The sequence below is a fragment of the Camelus ferus genome, chromosome 17, assembly GCF_009834535.1.
Source record: "Camelus ferus isolate YT-003-E chromosome 17, BCGSAC_Cfer_1.0, whole genome shotgun sequence".
NCBI lineage: Eukaryota > Metazoa > Chordata > Mammalia > Artiodactyla > Camelidae > Camelus > Camelus ferus.
In genome coordinates this window covers 597,960-621,013 of record NC_045712.1, presented here as the reverse complement: position 1 = coordinate 621,013, position 23,054 = coordinate 597,960, and the positions used below count along the sequence as shown (strand labels likewise).

Below are 23,054 nucleotides of genomic sequence, written 5' to 3'. Positions count from 1 at the left end.
GGTTGAAGGCCCAAACTGAAATTTTCATTGCTATATTCTCATCTGTTGCTTTAAATTACAGTGTATTTGTAATAATTAATTTGGCTTAAAGACAAGGATTCATTGGCAGTTTTCAAAGGCATTAGTCCAAGGGAATTTGGATATATAATTTAGGTATTAAACATACTCACTGTAAAAATACTATGAATTCACACTGAGACTTTTCCATCCTATACAAGATGTTGTGTTTCAAGCACTGTAAATATAGTGAACTAAATTCTATTTGATAATACTAAAATAATACTACTTGATCATCATACATCAATGTAAATATAGAATTTAGTGAGAAGTAAATAAAAAGCATAAATAATTTCAGCTTTCAGGTGACTTACATAGAATTAAAATGTTAAGTAGCTAGAAGTACAGTCTGATTTCACAATAATTTCTTGATATTATACCAGTTATAAGAAGCCAATTAGATTTTAGCCCAACAAGAATCTAGAGAATTTTCATCATAAATTGTCCCTACACAGGAATGGGCAGTTTTGGCATCCTGAGTTCTCTTTTCTAGAGACGTCTCAATGAATAAAGAAGAAATTTATATTTTTATTATATAACTTATTTTCATTTCAAGTTCTTAAACAATAAAAACTTAAAACCAAAGTAGGCAATGTTAGTTACAAGGGACTCAGAATAAAGAATGTCGCATCTCTTTCATAGACTATGACTCTTGAAAGTGCTCTAAAAACACTATGAGTTTGATTAGCAGCAAAGCATTAGCCTAATGGAAACCTCCCTCCTCCCCTTACATATGTATGTACGTATAAATATACTATAGGTCAGTATCTTCTATCGGTCCAAATTAAATCCTACAATTATTCTCAGAGGCTGTGCAAGGTTGCAAATACTGTCTACGCTGTCTTAGGGCTCAAGACCACTAGCACCCGAGTGGTTGAGAGAAAACCAATCCTTTCATGAAAGCAAACAAAAAACTACAAAATCAATCATATAGTCTGAATTCCTTTTAAGAGCAGAAAAATTGAGGGCTCAGTGAATCACCCAATATATTCACTCTTCTGGGTCCTATAATTTTATCTAAAACTATTTTTTATATGTGGAAGGCTAGATGCCTTTACATAAATAGTTTCAGCAATTCTAAAAATATAAAATATTCCATTGAAAAATAGGACAAGTTTTTTTTTGTTTTGGTTTGAACTTGGAGAACAGTTCGGCGAGGAGTGGGTTTCCTTCTCACAGGTGAATTCTGCAGCATCTTCTCCCAGGAGCACGCTGACAGCTCCGTCATCCTGCATCTAACACACCCCCGGGATGAACCTCCAGGAAGCGGCCCTGCTGGCACCGAGGCAGGCTGGTCTTCTCTCTTCCACACTCCTCTAGCAGCTCCCCACCCCTGGGCATCTTGCAGCAGTGCCTTAAGTCCAGAACTTGAACTTGACTGGGAAAACCACATCCATTTCAAAATGCAGCATTTTCATCTTTTGGTTGGGTGATTCTTGGTGCCCCAGGGATAGGAGTGATACCTGGAAGAGTCAGAAGTGGAAAGAGTTAGCTACAGCCTCAAATGTTTTTGTTCACACATTCAATTTCAAAAGCAGTAGCTCAGGTATATAAGCAAACAAATCACATGGAATCAAAATGTGATTCTAAACAGGACAGAATGGGGAGATTGTCAGAAAGCTGCCTTTTGCTGAAGTCCACTGCTAACACTGTCTTTCTCAAACTATAAACTCAGTGGGAACTAATAACCTTTTAGAGTGGAAAAATCACCTCTCCAAAGTAGCCTGTATCTTAAAAGCCTATTTCACATGTTCAACAGTTAACTGGAAGGAAAAGCAATGCAAGCTGATTCCAGTGTACTTTTTAAAAAATCTCAACACGTATTTCATTGTCACAAAATAAAATGTTAATGCGTACCCCTAAGTATACAAGGATGATATGCTGGTCATCTCTTCACTTACAAAATGCTTTTACTCTCACAAACAACGCTGATCAAATTCAGGCATGCCAGGCTGTAACCTTCTGGTAAGGAAGCGAACTGTTATGTGTGTAACAGACGTAATTAATGAGACAAGCCTGCAAATGATCAGGAGTAGAGCCCTCCTGGGGCTGGCCAGCTTGTTGAACCTTGTTTCACTTTCTTACACAGCTGTCTTCAGCTCAACTCAGTACTACCCCCTCTTCCCAAAGTCCTCATTCTGGCTAGGGTCCCTCACAGCTGTTTCTGTTTCTGCTACCATTTTCTTTAACTAATGCAGCATTTTGTGCCTGAGACATTCTCCCTCCTGACTGCCCAAGCCATCTTACCCATTATTTAAACATTTCTCGGTAACTTCCCCAAAGACAGCTAATAGCTAGAGTCCTGAGACTCTGTTTGAGAATCGCATCTCTCTGTCTCTAACTAAACATAAACTCCATGATCTAAGCTGAAAATGCACCACATCTTGGCTTAAAGCTGTAGCTGTTGTCTGGATGCTTTTGACACATGTGTCTAAGTTTGAAGGGACAGTCTTAAATTGTAAATTTGAGTTATACAGGACTTAGCACGTAATTCTCTGGCCATGGTAATGAACCAAGATCATTGTATAATATTTTGCAATGATGACAATGATGATTAAGAGGATGATGGGAACAGTAGCAGATCTGGATAAATACTGGTGGAGGAGCTAAAACAATGCTTCCTATTTCTAACCATATTTCTCGGGCAGGTATTCTCAGTTTGTGTTCCAAGTAAAGGATGAAGAATCACTGGGGTGAACAAAGTCAGCAGACTAATTTCCTACAGTGCACTTCAAAGTCTTTAATATATTAATACCTGTTAACATTCTCCAAAAATGGAAAAACATACACTCAGAGTTTCCCAAATATATTTGGTCATGGAACTTTATTTTTCAGGGAGCACCTATTAACATCTTTGAGGATATTGGCTATTTACAAAACCGATTTGGGAAAATACACTCTACTGATTCTAAGTACTAACTCTAAATACCTCTGTATGTCCTGTGATGTTTAGCATCATCTATACTTTGACTATGGAAAAATCGTGACTGTCTCAGCTGATCTGATTCATATATGGAATTCTGTGTGTTTTCAGCTTCTGAGGTCGTAGGTGTCTATGTAGAGCCTGATTTACTTCTTGGAAATTAATTGGGGACACCAGTAAACAAGTAATGGCTTTAAGCACTACCATGGGTTATTTTTACTAGTAAACCACGAAAACTCTCCCAGTGATATATTCTATCATTGCTATTAGAAACTGAAGAATGTCACGGCCATGTGGCTGTTTAAATGCATTATTCATTTTAACTTGGAGCACTTTAAGAAAACTTCATGTCATAACCATCATATATAATGCTTTATCTTGATCAGTTAAATCATGTTGTCATATTGTATTCACAATTCTGAAAATAACTGAATAATTTCACCTTCATTATTAAGCATCTTATTGTGTATTTACCATAATAAGAAAACCTGCAATGTCTTTTAATACAGGAATATGTCTTGGAAAGTAGAAGTAGTATTTGATTTTTTAAAAACTCAATAATAATAGAATTGAAAAGGATAACCATACATTTGAAAGTTAGACTGAAATTATTATTTCTATAAAGGGAAAAATAAGACCTCTTGTAAGAGCCTCCCCAAGTTCCTTACACTGTTACTTAGTTGATTTTCTGCAAAAATTTGAACTCATAGCCCATGATCCTGAGTCTCTGAGAAAATGCAGATGTAACAAAGGTAAGTATGATTTTTGCCCCACCACAAGCAAGGGCACTTGAAATAAGAAGTTGCCAAACTCAAGAACAGAGACACTCACACCATCCATGGAAGGCTGGATGTATTCAGATCAAGAGTAGAAAATGAACGATCCAAATCCCTCCAGGACGGTGGGAGCAGAGTGATGATGGAGAGGCTGATTTCTATTAACAATATGCCTTCATTTCTCTGAAGTTACAAATCACAGCAGAACTAAACATACAAAGGTAGAATTTTGGAAATACAGTGTCAAGCCAAAAGAGCAAGCAGCTGAATAATCTTATGTGTGATTCATAAGAATAACTTGTTGAAACAGAAGGGAAAAAAGGCTGGAAACTGAACTAAAAAAGACACTGTCCAAAAACAGAATCTAATTTCCATACAATGACTGTAACAGGTTGTTTTTAAGACCACTTTCTCTGGGAAAGACTTTGAGAATAATTTAAACAGTGGTCACCAGATAGCTTCATCAGCTGGACAGAAAGGCTGCATCTCCAGGCAGAAAAGGCCACTTTGGGAGAACAAACCCCACAGGACCGTGCCTCCTAAAGCAACTTTAGCCATACAGGATGTGTTAACTGGTTGCTCACGGTCGATCTGATGATTCAGTTACCAGTGGGCTCCTCAACAAAGTCCAGAGACAATTCATTTATAGTAGACACTGGCAGTGCCCATATCCCCTCATTCAAACCCCTTCAAAATATGCTGGCCTGACTTCCAACTGCGAGCATCTGCACTCCTTTTCCTGAGGATTTCTCTGGCCTCTAGAATCTGCTTTGTCCACTCTTACAGGCCAGAAATGCCAGGAAACTAATGTCCCCTGGGGAAAAAGGCCTCCAACAAGGGCTGATGGGAATCAGAGATCAGTATCCCAGCTCCCTCAGCCCTGGAGCGCCCAGATCCCCAGTGGGATCATGTTCAATTGTGGTTCAATTGCCACAATGGTAATTTGCTTGAAAATGAAATCTTCATTGAGTTCTTCAATACCTACCAGAGTTTTCTGGGATTGCCTGTCAAATAAACTAATGTAAAGGCAGCTTTTGGCAGGAAAGAGCTCTCTGCAGGAGGTCCCTTTGTCTGGTCACTAAACTTAAGTCAGGCACCCCCATGCCCTGCTCAATCCCAGCCATAGAGCACCGTTCAAATCTTTTGATCACACAATATCTTGTCTAACATGTTGGTTGCTTCCTAGATCAAAGAAGTAGAAATGGAGACTAAGTGATGAACAGATGACCAGATCTCTTTCCTAGCTTCCCCTTCTGTCAACTTATGAACAAACTATGTGAACAAGACGGCATCTAAAGAAAAATCACAAGCGGTCAACAAGCCTGCATATTGGGGTGTGGGGAGGGGAGAGAAATGACTGACCCCCATCTCAATGATTTAACTGAGGTCACTTCCTTTTTCCCTTGAAAACATTCATGATCGAGTGACTCTTTGGAGTTGTTTTATGTAGACACTAAGTCCACAATCTCCCCAGACTGCCAGCATTCGAACAAAAGGCAACTGTCCTTTCTACCAACATTTGTCACTCTTCAGTATTGATTTGTGAGAAGCAAGCTGCTGGACCTGAGTTTGGTAGCAGATTTTGACGCCCAACATGGGGCTGCACTCTCTCAGTGTTCAGGGTCTTCTGGGCTTCCTGGGTGGCAGCTTCTGGCGGTGGGGACACACAGGGTCGAGTGTAAGAGCCAGCCGCCTGTGGCAAGCTGGCCAGAAGTGGGTTCTTAGGAAAGTCCCAGCAGTTGTTGGAACTATTCATCCTGGGGATTCTGTCCGTCTGTCCCCTGCCCAGCACTGGCTGCCTATTTTCACTTACGGTTGGGGGGGATGAATTCTAAGTTCTAAATTGAACTTTAATATTTGAAAGCAAACCCTGGATCTCATCTGTTAGAAGTAAAATTGTCATACCCACTTTCCTCTAGGACTTCTTCAATCACAGTCTAAAATCGAAAAAAAAAATCAGGTTAGTATTGAATTAAAAGCAACAAACTGGAATCACTCAGAGGCGCTGCAGAAACCTCACCTGCATCTGTTCATAAGTGATGCCCTCCTCCAGAGCAAAGCTGGTAGGCAGACCTGAAACAGAGAAACTATTGCAAGTCTGGCACTTGGTTCATGTTTTCTCAGTTGCATTTTATTGGCAATTACAAGCAGGCAGCGAGACAGGTCAGTTTCTTAATGATGAAGACAAGTACTTAGAAACACATTCCAAATCGTCTTGGCTTTGAATACTCAGATGCGTTGTTTCTCTTCCTTTAATAGCTTTCTGCGTTTGGGGCGGCCATCAAAAAATAATACTCAAGATTTAAAGGCGTCAGATAAACTGGCCAATTAAGGTGGGGTGTGTGAGTGTGTATGGGTGTGTGTGTGTCTTATGAACAGGAAAGGAGTGACTCTAAACACGAACTACCTGAAAGGCAAAGAAAAGATTAAGAAACTCTCCCTCATCCACAAGACAAAAAGAGTGGAAATGTACTAGCAAGGATAAATTCTTAGTGGAGGAAGTACCAGCCAGTGAACGACAACAAAGATCTGACCCCTTCCGTTGGCTGCCAGGAGGGAAATATAATACATTTAAAGCTAGAGGACAAGATTTCTTTTCCTGTTTAGTCTGAGTATCATATGCCAGCGCTTAACATACTCCAGTGCCACCCAAAGCAGTGTTGACCATATTCCACTCAAATCAATCAACACGTGGAGGCCAGGAGCTCCCCTGACACTCAGGAGAGAGAAGAGAACCCGTTGAAGGCTAAGGGCAGGCATGAGGATGTGAATCCTGGCACCATGTTTTTTAAGCCTGGCTTAAAGCCCAAAGTGCTTCATGGTTCTGCTGTCTTCCCTTTTGCCCAGCCTGCTGTGACGAGGGACACACAAAGTCTGCTCTGGGGTGGTGTGTCCAGTTTCTAGGAAAACTTGTCAAGTCCCTCTCTGACCACTGAGAGATTTCAACCAGAGCTCTTCCCTCATCAGAGCTGCTGCTGTCAGAAATCTGGCCTGTGACTGACTGAACTGCCCTGGGGGATACTTTTAAAAGCAAGTGACTTTTTCCATTCTGAGTCTGTTTCTCTTTTGTAAATAAGTTCAGCTGTCTCATTTTCTTTTTAGATTCCACATACAAGTGATATCATGTGATATTTGTCTTTCTCTCTCTGACTTACTTCACTTAGTATGACAATCTCTAGGTCCATCCATGTTGCTGCAAATGGCATTATTTTAAAATCTTTTTATGGCTCAGTAGTATTCCACTGTGTATATATGCCACATTATATTAAGTGAAGTCAGTCAGAGAAAGAAGAATAATGTATGATACCACTTATATGTGGAATCTTAAAATTTATACAAATATTTACAAAACAGAAACAGACTTCACAGACACAGAAAACAAACTTATGGCTACCAAAGGGGAAAGGCTGGGGAGAGGGATAAATTAGGAGTATGGCATTAACAGATACACACTACTGTATATAAAATAAACAACAAGGATTTACTGTACAACACCGGGGACTATAGTCAATATCTTGTAAACCTACAATGGAAAAGGAAAAGAATCTGAAAAGGAATATATATATATCTCTGAATCACTTTGCTGTACACCTGAAATTAACACAATATTGCAAATCAATGATACTTCAATTAAAAAATAAATGAAAACAAATGACTTTAGACAACAGTTTATCTGGATCTCATACATTTCTCAGGGGCTATTTTAAATGAAATTCTGCCTGCCCAGGTTAGCCTTATCCCAGGAATCCAAGTCTTAGGGAAAGTCTGATAATTATTACATGAAATGATTTGCCTAAATTAGGCAACAACAAAAGCACACCAGCAATGAGTGATGTTCTTGGCTGTGGGAATGGCAGGTTTTCATTTAACCCTTAAAGGTTCACTTCTGTTTCTGCCCCAATGAGGGACATAACTGTAGTTTACAGGGATTCAAAAATTATGCAGAATTCTACAGCCTCAGAGTAGCCTGAAGATCTCTTCTGAGAGTCACACGACACAAGGAGAGTTAAACTATGCTCAGCCCATAAGCATACTGGCTAAGCATATGTTATGTATCTACACTGATCCTTGCAATAATCCTAAGATGCACGTAACATTTTTATCCCCATGTTACAGGCAAGAAAACTGGGGTTCAGCGAGGTCAAATAGTTTGCTCAAGGTCAGCTACTAAGTGACTGAGCTGAGATTTGAACCTAGGCTTCTAGGTTCACAGAGTATGCACATTTAATCCCTAAGTTACATTGCCCCTCTATGTGAGATTTTTCCAAAAAAAAAAAAATTAAATATGTTTGATATGATTCTTCAGGTAAGTTTCAAATTTTCTGTCTTACTCAAACACTTCCTTTCTGCTTTTTCTCTCCCTGGATGCTTTTGGGCATTGGATTCCCCAGCATCAGGTAAGAAGAAATAAAAGGAAATACAATTTAACCACATGGATTTCCTTTGCTTCTGGTATTAATGAATGATCAAGGAAGCTGTCCCAAGTGGGTAAAGTAAATCTCAGGGAATGGCCCGATTCCTACTGCACGTCCCTCTCAACTACCATCATAGATAATAAGTATAAGATCTATTTCCATTTTAAATCAAAGATAATCTTTTGAGGATAGCTGTTGATCCAAAAATCTGTTTCTTTTTTCTTTTTTTTAATTGAGTTATAGTCAGTTTACAATGTTGTGTCGGTTTCTGGTGTACAGCACAATTCTTCAGTCATAAATGAATATACATATATTCATTTTCACATTGTTTTTCACCATAAGCTACTACAAGTTCTTGAATATATTTCCCTGTGTTATATACAATAGAATACTACTCAGCCATAAAAAATGACAACATAATGCCTTTTGCAGCAACATGGATGTTCCTAGAGAATGTCATTCTAAGTGAAGTAAGCCAGAAAGAGATAGAAAAATACCAATCTGTTTCTTCATGAAAGCCAGACTCCTGTGTTGAAGACCATTACCTGTTGAGTTATTTGAGGACAGGCTGTGTTCACTTGATGAATGATGCAATAAATGGTAATCTGCTGTGAAAAAGCTGGGCTCAATTGGTTCTCGAGATCCCTGGGATAACTGAAACAGAAAAAGTAAAACTGCGTCTTATTTCACATTCAGGGTCAAGTGACATGAGACCTCCGTGCGTGTCTCCGCAAGAGGGACTGGGGCTCTTCGGCTGTCAATCTCTCTGACACAGATAAAGACCCATCTTCTTCCTTTCAAAAGGACTTATAAGAGGGGAGGGTGTAGCTCAAGTGGTAGAGCGCATGCTTAGCATGCTTGAGGTCCTGCGTTCAAGGCCCGGTACCTCCTCTAAGAATAAGTAAGTAAATAAACCAAACTACCTCCCCCAACCACCATCCCCACCATCCAGAAAAAAAGGACTTATAAATTAGAGGCAGGCAAATTACAGTGAAAGCAAGCAGACAGCTCCCTTGTCAGGTGAGTCACACACACACACACCCTATACTTTACAGTCTTATGAGAACAAAATTAAAATGGATAGAAAAATAATGGCATGGGGTCTGGAATGCCAAAATGTTATTTTATCAGGCGTGGGAGGAATAAACTCCAATTATTCAACAGAACATTATGTATAGAGCAAATCTATGCTTTTTCATGTATCTGCTTTGAAAATGCCTTCTTGTCCGGCCAAGGCAAACAAGTTTTTTAATACATCTTTCTGAATCACCATTAATTAATTTTAATCTCCACACATTAATTCTCAACACTGCAAAGGAAAGAGGAGTTCACTAAAAGCCAGAATTTATTAAAGTTCCAATCATTTAATTCCCCTCTATATAGTTGAATTTTTTAATGAAATTTTCAACTTCCTTTCAACTTTCATTTTAACCAGCACTTAGGCTGGCCAAGTTTTGTGCCTGTGTAATAAAATATGCTTTAAAAATGTCGATTCATATTAACAAACCAGAAGCAAAAGGAACAATTTAGACTATGCCACAGTAGTTACCTTGGATTCACATCCTCTGTTCATTAAATAAGGAAGCTTGAAATGAGGTGCTGAGATCTAAACTTGCACAAAGAAGGATGCTAAAGCTATGAAGACCAACGTGGCTTTTATAAATTATTTTTTTAACATTTTTTATTGATTTATAATCATTTTACAATGTTGTGTCAAATTCCAGTGTTCAGGACAATTTTTCAGTCGTTCATCGACATATACACCCTCATTGTCACATTTTTTTCTCTGTGAGTTATCATAACATTTTGTGTATATTTCCCTGTGCTATACAGTGTAATCTTGTTTATCTATTCTACAATTTTGAAATCCCAGTCTATCCCTTCCCACCCTCCACCCCCCTGGTAACCACAAGTCTGTATTCTCTGTCTGTTTAAAAATTATTTTTTAAAATAATTTTATTGTGGTATAATTTCTGTACAGTAAACTACACATATTTCAGATGTACAATTTGATGAATTTTGATACATGGATACACCGAGGAAACCATCACCACCTAAACTTTCCATCATTCATGGAGAGGGGCAAATTTCCAACTCCCAATTTATCCCTTCTCACCCTCTTTACCAACATGGTTTTCAGAAGCTCTGCAGAGGGGGCACTGGAGCTGAACCCCAAAGGCTGGATATGGGTGGACACAAGGAAGCCAAGTAGACATCCAGGTGGGAGGACTTCGAGGGCAGAGGCTGGGCGTTGCACATTAGAGGCAGAGTGATACAGGGCTAGGACATTAACCCAACATTCTGGAGGCATGGGTATTTAGGCTGAAGAGAGGAAGGCAAGTGCTGTTCATTCACTCAGGGAGTATTTTTTAAACGAACTCTTGTGTTCCATGCACAGCTCCAAGCAACGAAAACAACCAATGGTGGCCAAAAATCGTATTCTTGGAACTGACTGCCTAATTAGAGAAAAATGTGTCTGTGAAATACCCGCCTGGATATATGTAAAATTGCAACTGAGCTGAATGCACTGAAGGCCAGGCCGGTGGTTCTAGGAAGTCACAGATAGACTTAACTGAGATAGGGAAGGCTTTCCCGAAATAATGCTTCTGCTGAGAGACAGAATAATGAGCAAGAGTGAGTAAAGGATGGAGTGGGCAGAACATCACGGGCAGAGGAAAGAGTACGTGCAGGCTGGGGAGGAAGCAGCATGGTAGGTGGGCCCTGTGTCCCGTGAGGAGACAGCAAAGGGTGAGAGTGGTACAAAGTGAGGGTGGGGAGAGGGGTAAGGCTGGGACCAATCAGGACATGAACATTGTGGTGAGAATTTTGGCATTTTATACTCAGACCCATGAACAGTGTGTGTGTGTGTGTGTGTGTGTGTATGTGTGTGTGTGCATGTGTGTGTGTGAGATAGAGAGAGAGAGAGACAGAGAGAGAGAGAGATGACCACATTCTGTTTTAAAAGGATCACTCTGGATGCAATATATATGTAAGAGTCTGAATGGGGCTGGGGGTTTGGTGTGAATGCAGACAGATCATGAGGAGGCACCTGCAGAGAGCGGAGGCCAAGGCAGCTGGACCCAGAGTCAGATGGGGAGGCAGGAAACTGGAAGCAAGTGATTAGAACACTGCCACAGTCTGGCAAAACCGACTGGAGAAGACATCCAGAAGGCCAGCAAGCACATGAAAATATGCTCAGCATCACCAATTGTTAGAGAAATGCAAATCAAAACTACGATGAGGTATCACCTCACACCAGTCAGAATGGCCATCATTCAAAAGTCCACAGATGACAAATGCATGGAGAGGCTGTGGAGAAAAGGGAACCCTCCTTCACTACTGGTGTGAATGTGGTTTGATGCAGCCACTGTGGAAAACAGTATGGAGATTCCTCAAAAGACTAGGAATAGACTTACCATATGATGCATTAATGTCACTTCTAGGCATATAACTGGAGGAAAATAGAATTCAAAAAGACACATGCACCCCAATTTTCACAGCAGCACTATTTGCACTAGCAAAGACATGGAAACAACACCAATGTCCATCGACAGATGACTAGATATAAAAGATGTGGTATATTTATACACTGGAATACTATTCAGCCATAAAAATATAATGCCATTTGCAGCAACATAGATGGACCTGGAGAATGTCATTCTAAGTGAAGCCAGAAAGAGAAAGAAAAATGCTGTATGCTATCACTTATATGTGGAATCTGAAAAAAAAAAAGCACATGAATGAACTTATCTACAAAACAGAAACAAACTCACAGACATAGAGAACAAACTTAAAGTTATCAGGGCTTCAAGGGAGTGGGAAGGGATAAATTGGCATTTTGGAAATTGCACCTCTTGGGGAGTGCTGGTAATGTGAGCTGTCATGAGTGTGGCAGTAGTTTCATGGGTGTAGACATCTATCAAAATTCATCAAAGTGTACATCTGAAATATGTGTAGTTTACTGTATAGGAACCATACCACAATAAAAGTTGCTTTTTTAAAAAAAAAAAAAAAAAGGAGATCAGCAAAGGAAGGGTGCCAAGACCTCAGACTAGGTGGTAACCAGGAGGAAGGAATGGCTACTGAAGATCAAATAGTCTTACTTAATAACAGGAGCAATTACAGCCACTAGTTGGTGCTTACTGCATTCTAGATACATTTGATGTTCTATTTGGTCCTTACAACTAACCTGTAAGGTAGGCATTATGCCCACTTTACACATGAGGCATCTGGGATGTAAAGTAATTTGCTCCTAAGTGGCAGGACCAGGGCTATCATATCAAAGGCCAAGGAAAACCACCTGCACGATTAAGACCCTCATGTGTTAAAAAGGTAGGAGATGCAAGAGATAAAGTGGAACAGCTGGTGGTGACCGCATGATTTGAAGACCGAGCAGAAGGAAAACGGATGATGCCAGTGATATTTGATGCAAAGAAAGGAGGAAGATGGTGAGTTCAAGCCTGGACATACCAGATGGCAAGTAAATGTTCACCCGGCAGGTGGAAATCTGGGTGATACAACAGAAGCTTTCTAAGCAGTGGCCTCTCTGGCCAGCTGAGGCCACAAGGTGGGTCAGCAGTCCCAGACCAGCACTGTGGGGCCCTCTCTTGGCTCATGAATATTGAGCTGAGGGGCACCACCCGTCTTCAGCATTATGTTCTGCTTGGAAGAACGTGTACGATCCTCCTTCTGAACTGATATAAAAGGGCTCTTCTGCTCTGAACAAACAACTACAGTTCCAAAGGGCAAATGGTTGTGTGTGCTTTTGAACTAAACTGGTCACTATTAAAGAGAAAAAAAAAATCACTGTCACCACCCTTCCCGCCAAACACACTGATGTCGAGCAAATATTGAACAATTTTACCACTTTATTAGGTCAACTGAGAACACAGTTACTTTCTGGGCAAAAAACTAAATAGAAGAAAACAGAGAGAAACTACAAATGTAATCCTCATTAATTCCCCAATCTGTATCTTCTTTTCATATCATAAAATAAGGTTATCTTTGCTGTGGGACAACTACATAAACGACTTCGAAGCTAATCAACTGAGGGACTCGGAAGGAAATTAAGCCAAAATGAATGAGATTAAGTGTCAGAAGTGAGAAAAGTTTCAGCACTTTTCTCATCACACTTCACTCGCCAGGCCTCTGATCTTTCTTTCTTTAGGTTTTCCTTGTCCTCTTTCACTGAATTATATAACATGTTAAGTCACAAAGTATTACCTTTTTTTTCTTTCATTTCTTCTAACCTACAGCTTCTTTCTATTAGGTTTTATTAGGCTTTTGAGGCCACTTTGTTAACACAAATGTCAGTATTTACACTCACTAATTTCTTATACTCAAATCTTAGAGGCTGATCAGATGCAGGTCCAAGCGTTTACTTATAGTAAACTTCACAGACGGTGCTACGCACGTGCATGAGGAAGCATGGGATGCCCGGCTGTCCCTCTTTAGTGATGGCAGCAGCCAAGGAGGGTCATGTCTAGACCCATCACTTCTTTTAAGGGGCTGCAGAATGACAATATTTTTACACCTTCAGTACTTATTAGCTGAATGAGTTCTGTAATGAGAGAATTTCCTTCCATCAACATAGTTACCCTGAGACAGAATTCACAAGGGAAAGGCAGAATAAATGTTTGACTCTTTCCTTCTGTAAACAATTTTTGAAATAAGGTGTTGGTCACTCACTGTCTTCCAAAGGTAACCAGTAAGGGATTTCCTTTCTTTTTTCCACTATCATTAAACATTAGTTGGTGCCTTTGATCCACTGTGGTTATTATTCTCTTCGATGCTCTAATTATCCAACAGAGAGCAGTGGGCTCCTGAGTCCTCTGACACACCCTCGGGAGCCCTGGACAGCATCCCAGTCCTGCACCCTGTGATGTTAAGATATTCCAGCCTAGTCTCATTCAGTTTCTGCTCTAGAGCTGCCAATGGATGTATTTCTAAAGCTGTGGGTTCAGAGGGAGCACACCGCTGCTTGCTTAGTTTCTAAACAATCTTAATGAAATTTTTGGAAATATGAATATTTTTAAAAGATAAGATTTATCATGAATTCATACTCATTCATATTGATCTTTCCAATTCTAATTTGAATTAATACCTTCTATTTTGTCTCTGCTGCTTTTCTCTCCCGTGCTGAAAATCCTGGTCCTCAGAGACCCCTATCCAGTTACTCAGATGCTTTATTTCTCCTGCAATTCTAGCCAAGGTTGAGCAGGCTGGACTGAAGATACCTCAGGTGAGTCAAAAAAATAAAGAGCTTCATTTTTCGGAAAAGGGCTCGTCCATGTTTTGGCTCATCTGTATACCCCGGGTCTCAGGCGGTTCATAAGTAAGGCACAGTCATCCCATGAAAACACCTTCAGACTGCAGGTGCAGAGTCCCTGGATTTCACGGGGAGATTCAGAGGGGGAGGTGGAAACTGAGTGCACTTCGTGTATTGTCACCACTGCTCCACGGCCATGGTGTGGGACAGGCTGTGGCAGTCAAAGGCTAATGGGCCTCTCCTCTGTGATGGCACAGTGGATGAAAAAGCCATCTCTTAACAAAACCCGTTGCTAAAGACTACATCACAAAGGGGGAAAAACAGGTCACAAATGCCTCATTTAGGTTTCAGACTAGGGACAATTTGGCTTCTTTCTGCTCATGGAGAAGTGTATAAATGTATCAATACTTACATAGCAATGAAGAATAGGAACCAGCATAGGCCATGTTAGACAGCGTGCAGGTGCACCAACCTAGAATCTATTTGATACTCAACTATATTAACCATCAGGCACCTACCAGGCACTGGGTATGACCCTAGGGAATCAAAGATGAACAAGACATACTCACTGCCTTTGGAGAAACTGGTAATGCGAGTCTGTTTGAATGATGAGCTACTTAAAACAACAGTAAGAGTGAAAACGCATAGAGAAAGGGGAGAGTAATTCTTGATGAGGAAACAAGGTTTCAGTGGAGGAGCTGGTTAACATGCCAAGCAGAAGCTTTCTTTAGCTCACAGGAGGCGAGGCCTGCCTCCCTGATCGTAGGGTTTCATAAGGGCGTGAACCACCACGAGCTTAAAATATCAGACAAGGGGGAAGAGCATCCTTCAGAGGGTAACTTAATCTGCCTCTCAGCCAGGTTGAAAGCAAAAATGATCCTGTGTCCCTACAGATGTCAAACAGGACAAAGGGACTTCTGTCACCAAGTTGTACTAACCAGAGATAAGCAATTTTCCTTCTGCCTGGTTGGCTTAACCAGCTGGTGATTCGGTTTCCTTATTTAAGAATAGAAATATCTACCAACACCCACAGTCTAGGAGACTGCAGAACATCGATTATGGAAAGAACCTTAGAAATGGTTCATTTCATCCTCATAGCTGAGAAAAATCCATGGCCTCAGATGGTTAGCTGACTTGTTCCAAGTTGCAAAGCTAAAATCAGGGGTTTGTTGAAGAATATCCTAATAAAGATTGGACTAGAAATGTCTAATGTGTATGTGTCTGTGTGTGTGTGTGTGTGTAAGAGATATTAAATTATATATATATTATATATTAAATATATATATATACACACTTAGATATATTTAATAACATTTTTTAGGAAAACATTGCAATAATATTGAAAGAACATTCTATTACTCTTCTGAGACTGATGGCTTCAGAAATGAAGGTGAGAAAATTAGAGGCAAAGGCATAGCCTTGATTCATTATCTTCAGCGAAGCTACAGTCTGAATCTTTGTGTCCTACACTGAAGTTGTATGTTGAAACCCAACCCCTGAGGTGATGGTTTTGGGCAGTGGGCCCTTTGGGAGGTAAATTGGGCCAGAAGGATAAAGTCCTTATGTAAGTGTTCCTATTTTTAAAAATGCCCATAAAAGGAGGCCTGGGAGAGCTCCCTTGCCTCCTCTCTCACGTAAGGACAGCAAGAAGTCGGCAGTACTGCAGCCCGGAAGCGGGTCCATGCCAGGACCCGACCATGCTGGCACCCTGATCTTGGGCTTCCAGCTTCCAGAACCGTGAGCAATAAGTTTCTGCTGTTTCTAAATACATCATCTTATGGTCTTTTTACTACAGCAGCCCAAATGGGCTAAGACAACCATGGACAATGCCCTTTCACAGTGGGCAGAGCTTAAGTAGAGGACGCAAGCTCAGGAGGCAGACAAATTAATTCCTATGGTGTGTTTTTGCTTGGTAGCCAAAAAGAATTCCTGTATGTAGAGTACCATACCTTTTTAATTTCAGATTTCAAGTTGCAAGTGTTACTCTGCTGGCTGAAGAGGTTTTTCTTGAATCTCTCTATAACCCTTCTTTTCAAATTGTGGTGCAGAGCTGGAGGAAGCTGCATAAAATGAGAAAATCGTTATCAGCAAGTCATTAGCAATGCATAGCTGACTCCCAGGAAGCATTACTGAGGGTCAGTCACGGTACTCCCTGCATGGGACTGAATAAGAATTAAAGTTTTACCCTAACTAGCATGACTTGATGTTACCCTTGTTCATTCTACAATCCAGAAGAAATATATTACTGTGTTCTCTTTCAAAAGGCTAGTTCTACTTATGTTACTGTTCTTTCATTTTATTGATATTATTTTTCATAGAACAACTGAATTATATATTAGTCGCACATATGAATTGAATTAAGTTTGCAAATAACAGGCTTGACATAGAAAGATGCATTATTTGAGATGCTGGAGTGCTTGTATCATTCCCAGAACCATGCTAAACGCTGTAATTTGATCTTTGTCCTGAAGGACCTGATACTATGGACCAGGAAGCCCATATCTCTATTAACACATTGTCAGAGGCCTGCTTGTGAGCACGTATGAATGCTGCAACTGATCAGAGAGAGAGATCACATGGCAGGGACTAATCTTATCAGGAAGAAAGAGAAATGAACTCATATACATTAGAGCCCAGCCAGCATGACTTAGATTTGAGGAGTAAGTAGTAGGAAGTCACAGGTAAGAGTGGAGAAGGGATGGAAAAGTACCAGAAGACACCTTTTTGCTCTAACAATTCCCTACTGTTACCCAACACAAGTTGCCACCTCTCTAATTCAAACACCAAAGGGTGGTTCAACATACACAAATCAAACAATGTAATACATCACATCAACAAGAGAAAGGACAAGAACCACATGGTCATCTCAATAGATGCAGAAAAAGCATTTGATAAAATTCAACACCCATTTATGATAAAAACTCTCAGCAAAGTGGGTATAGGGGGAATAATCTCAACATTATTAAAGCTATATATGACAAACTGACAGCCAGCATAGTACTCAACAGTAAAAACCTCAAAAAATTCCCACTAAAATCTGGGACAAGACAAGGCTGCCCACTATCACCACTCCTATTCAACATAGTCTTGGAAGTCCTATCCACAGCAATCAGGCATGAGAGAGAAATAAAAGGGATTGAAATTAGAAAAGAAGAGGTAAAAGTGTCACTATATGCAGATGACATGATAATATAAATAGAAAAATCTAAAAGGTCCACACAAAAAAACTAGAAATAACTGAAGAATTCAGCAAGGTAGCAGATTACAAGATTAATGTACAAAAATTAGTTACATTTCTTTACACTAATGATGAACCAAAAGGAAAAGAAAGTAAATAAACAATCCCCTTTAAAATAGCACCCAAAGTAATAAAACACCTAGTAATAAAACTAACCAAGGAGGTGAAAGACTTACACATGGAGAACTATAAAACACAGATTAAGGAAATTAAAGAAGACTATTTTAAAATATTGATTCTTCCAATCCAGGAGCATGGGACGTCTTTCCATTTTTATAAAATAGTCACACTGCCCAAGGCAATCTACAGATTTAATGCAATCCCTATCAAATTACCTAGGACATAGTTCATAGAAGTTGAACAAATCATAATCAAATTTATATGGAACCACAGAAGACCTAGAATTTCCAAAGCATTACTTAAGAAAAAGTAAGAGGATGGAGGAATAACCCTTCCAGACTTCAGAAAATCCTATAGAGTTACAGGCATCAAAACAGCATGGTATTGGTACAAAATCAGACATATGGACCAATGGAAAAGAATAAAGAGCTCAGAAATGAACCCACAAACTTTTGGTCAACTCATCTTCAACAAAGGAGGCAAGAATATACAATGGAATAAAGACAGTCTCTTCAGCAAATGGTGATTGGGAATACTGGACAGCAGCCTGTAAATCAATGAAGCTAAAACAATCCCTCACACTATACACAAAAACAAACTCAAAATGGATCAAAGACTTAAACATAAGACAAGACACAGTAAAACTCCTAGAAGAAAATATAGGCAAAACATTATCTGAGATACATCTCAAAACTGTTCTCCTACTGGCACTCTACTCAAGCAACAGAAATAAAAGCAAGAATAAACAAATGGGACCTAATGAAACTTACAAGCTTCTGCACAGCAAAGGAAATCATAAGGAAAACAAAACGACAACCTACAGAATGGGAGAAAAGTTTTGCAAATAAAATGGACATAGGCTTGATCTCCAGAATATAGAAGCAACTCATATGAATTAATAAGAAAAAAACAAGCAACCCAATCCAAAACTGGGCAAAAGACCTAAACAAGCGATTCTCCGAGGAAGACATACAAATGATCAATGATCATGAAAAAATGCTCAATATCACTAATTATCAGAGAAATGTGAATCAAAATTACAATCAGGTATCACTTCACATCAGGCAGAATGGCCATCATTCAAAACCGTCCACAAATGACAAATGCTGGAGAGGCTGTGGAGAAAAGGGAACCCTCCTACACTGGTTGTGGGAATGCAGATTGGTGCAGCCACTGTGGAAAACAGTATGGAGACTCCTCTAAAGAATAGGAATAGACTTACCGCATGACCCAGGAACCACGCTCCTGGGCATATATCCAGAAAGAAACCTACTTCAGTATGACACCTGCACCCCAATGTTCATAGCAGCATTGCTTACAATAGCCAAGACATGGAAACAGTCTAAATGTCCATCAATAGATGACTGGATGAAGAACTGGTATACTTATACAATGGAATACTACTCAGCCTTAAAAACAGACAACATAATGCCATTTCCAGCAACATGGATGCTCCTGGAGAATGTCATACTTAGTGAAGTAAGCCAGAAAGAGAAATAAAAATACCATATGAGATCTCTCATATGTGGAATCTAAACAAACAAACAAACAAAGCATAAATACAAAATAGAAATACACTCACAGACATAGAATATAAACTTGTGGTTCCCAAGGGGGTGGGGGGTGGGAAAACATAGACTGGGATTTCAAAATTGTAGAATAGATAAACAAGATTATATAATGTATAGCACAGGGAAATATACACAAGGTCTTATGGTAGCTCACAGAGAAATCAAATGTGACAATGAATATATGCATGTTCACGTATAAATGAAAAATTATGCTCTACACTCGAATTTGACAGGATATTGTAAAATGATTATGAATCAATAAAAAAAGGCTAAAAAACAAAGACAGGATAAGGGAAATCACACAATCTGAACATCACATAGAGAAGCAAGTGAAAACCAATGGGAGCCATGTATTTCAAACCTGAGATAATAAGAAGTATGCCATTCTATGAATCAAAGGGGCCCCAGATGGAAAAGAAAGAGAAAGGGATTTGGAAAAAGGAACTGAAGGAATCAGACTAACGTTTCCCAAACTGAAGAAAGAATCAGCTTTCCCAATACAGGAAACACAGTGGGATCCAAACAAGATAAACACAAAGAGACCTACAACAAGACATGTTGTCATGAAAAGGACCTAATTTCATGATAAAGTAACGATTCTAAGTGCACCAAAATTAAAACAAGTCAATCACAAGAGAACCTCCATCAGGCTTTCAGCAGATTTCTCAACACAAACGTTGCAGGCCAAGAAGGGAGTTCACAGAGAGAGACAAATCCCTGAATGAGAAGAACGTGCAATCTAGCATAACCTATGCCACAAGACAATCCTTTAGAATAACCGGAGAGATCAAAAGTTTCACAGACACGCAAACATGGAAAGAATCTTGCAATAAGAAACTTACCCTGCAAGAAAGATTGAGAATTTTAGACCCTGATGAGAAAAGAAGCAGGATGATCTAGAAATGAGAAAACCATCCTTGGAAAGGCAATAACGGCAAGAATTTGCAAAAGAATAAATATAAAGTTGTAAAACACAGCATCAAAATCATTAAGGATGGGAGAGGGAAGCCAGGATATAGAGATTTGTTTCCATTCTTTTCAGGATGTGTTTGAGATTATATAATTCTCTGTTTAAAGACAACAGAGAGAGAAATGGGTTAATGTATTGGAGAATCAGGATGACCATAGACCAAAAGCACACAATGGACTCACAAAAACCAAAGAGAAACCAAGGTAATAAAAAAGGAAATACTCAAAAGGCAGTTAAGGTGTATTTAAGACACAACGACCCAATATCACTGCTAGCAAATATTCTTCACACATGTTAAAACAACAGATTATTACAAAAAAGATGCATGTATAAATGTTCAAAATGTGAATTCATACTAACGAAAAATGTACTAACCCAAATGTCTATTATTATAAGAAGGGATAAATAGTTTCTGATACACTCTTACATGCCATACATAAAGAATGAATGCATGGCATATTAAGCAATATGACCAGTATGAAGGTCATATTCATATAAAGAAGATGTTGCACGCAAAAATAGGACTGAGAGAAAATGGACAGCCACTAACCTGTGAACTGGGATGGATTTCATGTCTATGAAATTGAGATTTGCATATTCTTGACTTCCAATTCAATGGATTCATAGAATATGTGATCATCAATCTTTGTCTTCTTTCACTTAGAATGGTTTTCAAGTCCGGATATTCATTAACAAAAGGTTACACAAACTGGAAGGAAATATTCAAAAAAATTTTCTTACACATTATATATTCTCTTCGTACTTATCTAGCAAACATGGTAAAACATTACCACTATGCATTCCTAAAATTTTGAACATTCAAATTTGAATACGTTTCTGAAATCAATTTGCTTGTAAGGGTAAAATAGGATAAAATTCCAAAATTATTGCCAACACTAATTAAGGAAAACAGGGAGCAATCAAAAGGGCTACAGCAACCGAAAGAGGATCTCAAGTTCCAATCTCAAGTCTGACTATTTGGGCGACTATAAGTACTGGCTTCACCTCCAAACAGCTTCTCGACTGAAAGACAGCTATCTCTGGCCCTTCCCTCTCTACAGGTAGCAGTTCAGGTAACATGAGATAACGTACCAAGCGCAGTATCTGACATGCAGTGTTCACAAATGGTTTGCTTCCTTCATTCAACACAAGAGACACACTCCCATGAAGGCTGAGGTGGAAGGGAGCCTCCAAGTCCACAAATCTCCGTCAGCACAAAAGACGACAGGTGCTTGGTTCTATTTAAAACAACAAATCAATAACACCATCACCACCATTCCACGGACGCTTCTGAGGGATCCGAAGCCGGCCCAGGGAGCCTGCACTTACTTCTCCAAGAACTCCATCTGGGCTGCATACACACTGAGCGCTAAAGCCTTAGAAGGAAAAGCCCACAGTCATTGTGCTAAGACATCTAGATGCCTATCTGCTAGTAGGAAAGCTCAGTCGGGCTCAAAGTGGGGCGGTGGCGGGGGGAGCGTCAACTGAGATCTAAAACCAAATGATACTTGAAGAAATCAAGACAGCGATGCTGACTTACCCTTCCTGAAACGCGAACGCTACCATAGCAGAATCCATTTGGAAACTTCAGGTTTGAAACATTCCACACCAACACTGCTGCCACTGCATGCTTTTAAGAAAGCTTACTCAGGAGAGCACCACTGGCACCGAGGAAGGTGCTGAAGCTAAGCCGTCTGCGGAAAACACAGGCAAGGGCCCGAAACAAGACGATGATTCTGGGTTTTTGCACACACGCCACTGCAAACGCATTCTAGACCATGGCTGCAACCGGCTTCAACACCTGAAGGAATTGGCGGCTTCACTGGGGGTGGTCAAGGGAAGGCCACGAGGGGTTCAGCCTGGGGATGGGGCTCAAGTTCCCGTCCTGGGGGTCACGAAGGCCACACCGGGGCGCGGCCTCCACGCCCTGTGCCCCTCCCCGACTCCCGTCGCTGAGTGAATGCCGCCCTGGGAAGCTGCGGAAGTAAAGCCCCAGCAAGAGCAGCCAGGCCAGCACCAGACTCCTGGCGCGCAGAAGACGGGGCGGCTTGGCGGGGTTCGGGGTCGGCGCTGGAATCAGGGTCGAGGGTCCTAGGCCAAGGCCGCGGCTGCCAACACCTAGGTCGGGTGGGAAGCTGCGTGGGGGTGCGCAGCCGGCACACGGGGTGCGGTCAATCACGACACCGTACCCCAGGAGCCTTCCCTGATGTACCAGAGCTCACTGTAGGGCGGCCCACGTCGCACGCCTGCCCACGGACCATCTCCGAGCCCGTGTCCTCCGCCTCCGCGCCGCCGCCGCTACCATGACAACCGCCGCTGCCGCCTCCATGGAAACCGACGCGGACGCCACCGGCGCCGCCAATGCGCTGGGCTGTCCCCTCCGCGGCCGCCGCTCAACTCAAGCTGTTCCTCCGAAGGGGAACGCGCCGCTGCCTGAGCAGCCGCCGCCGCTGGAAGGCTGAGGAGTGACAGCGCCGCTAAGAAGAAACCCGGGCCGCAGGGGACAACTGCCTCCTTCCTCCAGCCTGCCTGCCTGCCTGCCTGCCTGATCAAGGGGCGGGCTGGCCGCCAAGGCAGGGGCATGGGTGAGGAGGGCACCTGGGCGGGGCCGGGCTGCGTGCACAGGGAGTGGATCCTTCGGCCAGGGGGCGGGGCTGCGCGCTCAGGGCTAGGACAAGTGTGTGAACTGTCATCCACCCAGATTTGTATTCTCGCC

The 23,054-nt window shown here is 40.9% G+C and overlaps 1 protein-coding gene across 4 annotated transcripts; it reads right to left on the bottom strand.

Moving 5' to 3' along the window:
* Positions 1-565: 565 nt before the first annotated feature.
* Positions 566-22,834, bottom strand: LOC106730524 (serine/threonine-protein kinase Nek10-like). Of its 4 annotated transcripts, XM_032458040.1 has the most exons (9): positions 22,561-22,610; positions 21,879-22,032; positions 21,431-21,576; positions 20,889-21,047; positions 16,389-16,499; positions 8,717-8,825; positions 5,777-5,829; positions 5,638-5,693; positions 566-1,520 (listed from the first exon to the last, which is right to left on the bottom strand). In XM_032458040.1, the coding sequence occupies exons 4-9, from the start codon at positions 20,976-20,978 to the stop codon at positions 1,472-1,474; spliced, it is 468 nt and encodes a 155-aa protein (XP_032313931.1). In that variant the 5' UTR covers positions 20,979-21,047; positions 21,431-21,576; positions 21,879-22,032; positions 22,561-22,610; the 3' UTR covers positions 566-1,471. The 4 variants fall into 4 exon arrangements, with proteins under 4 accessions (XP_032313931.1, XP_032313932.1, XP_032313930.1 ...); XM_032458041.1 differs by lacking the exon at positions 22,561-22,610 and having other exon boundaries at positions 5,662-5,693; positions 21,879-22,301; XM_032458039.1 differs by lacking the exon at positions 22,561-22,610 and having other exon boundaries at positions 21,879-22,294.
* Positions 22,835-23,054: the final 220 nt, after the last annotated feature.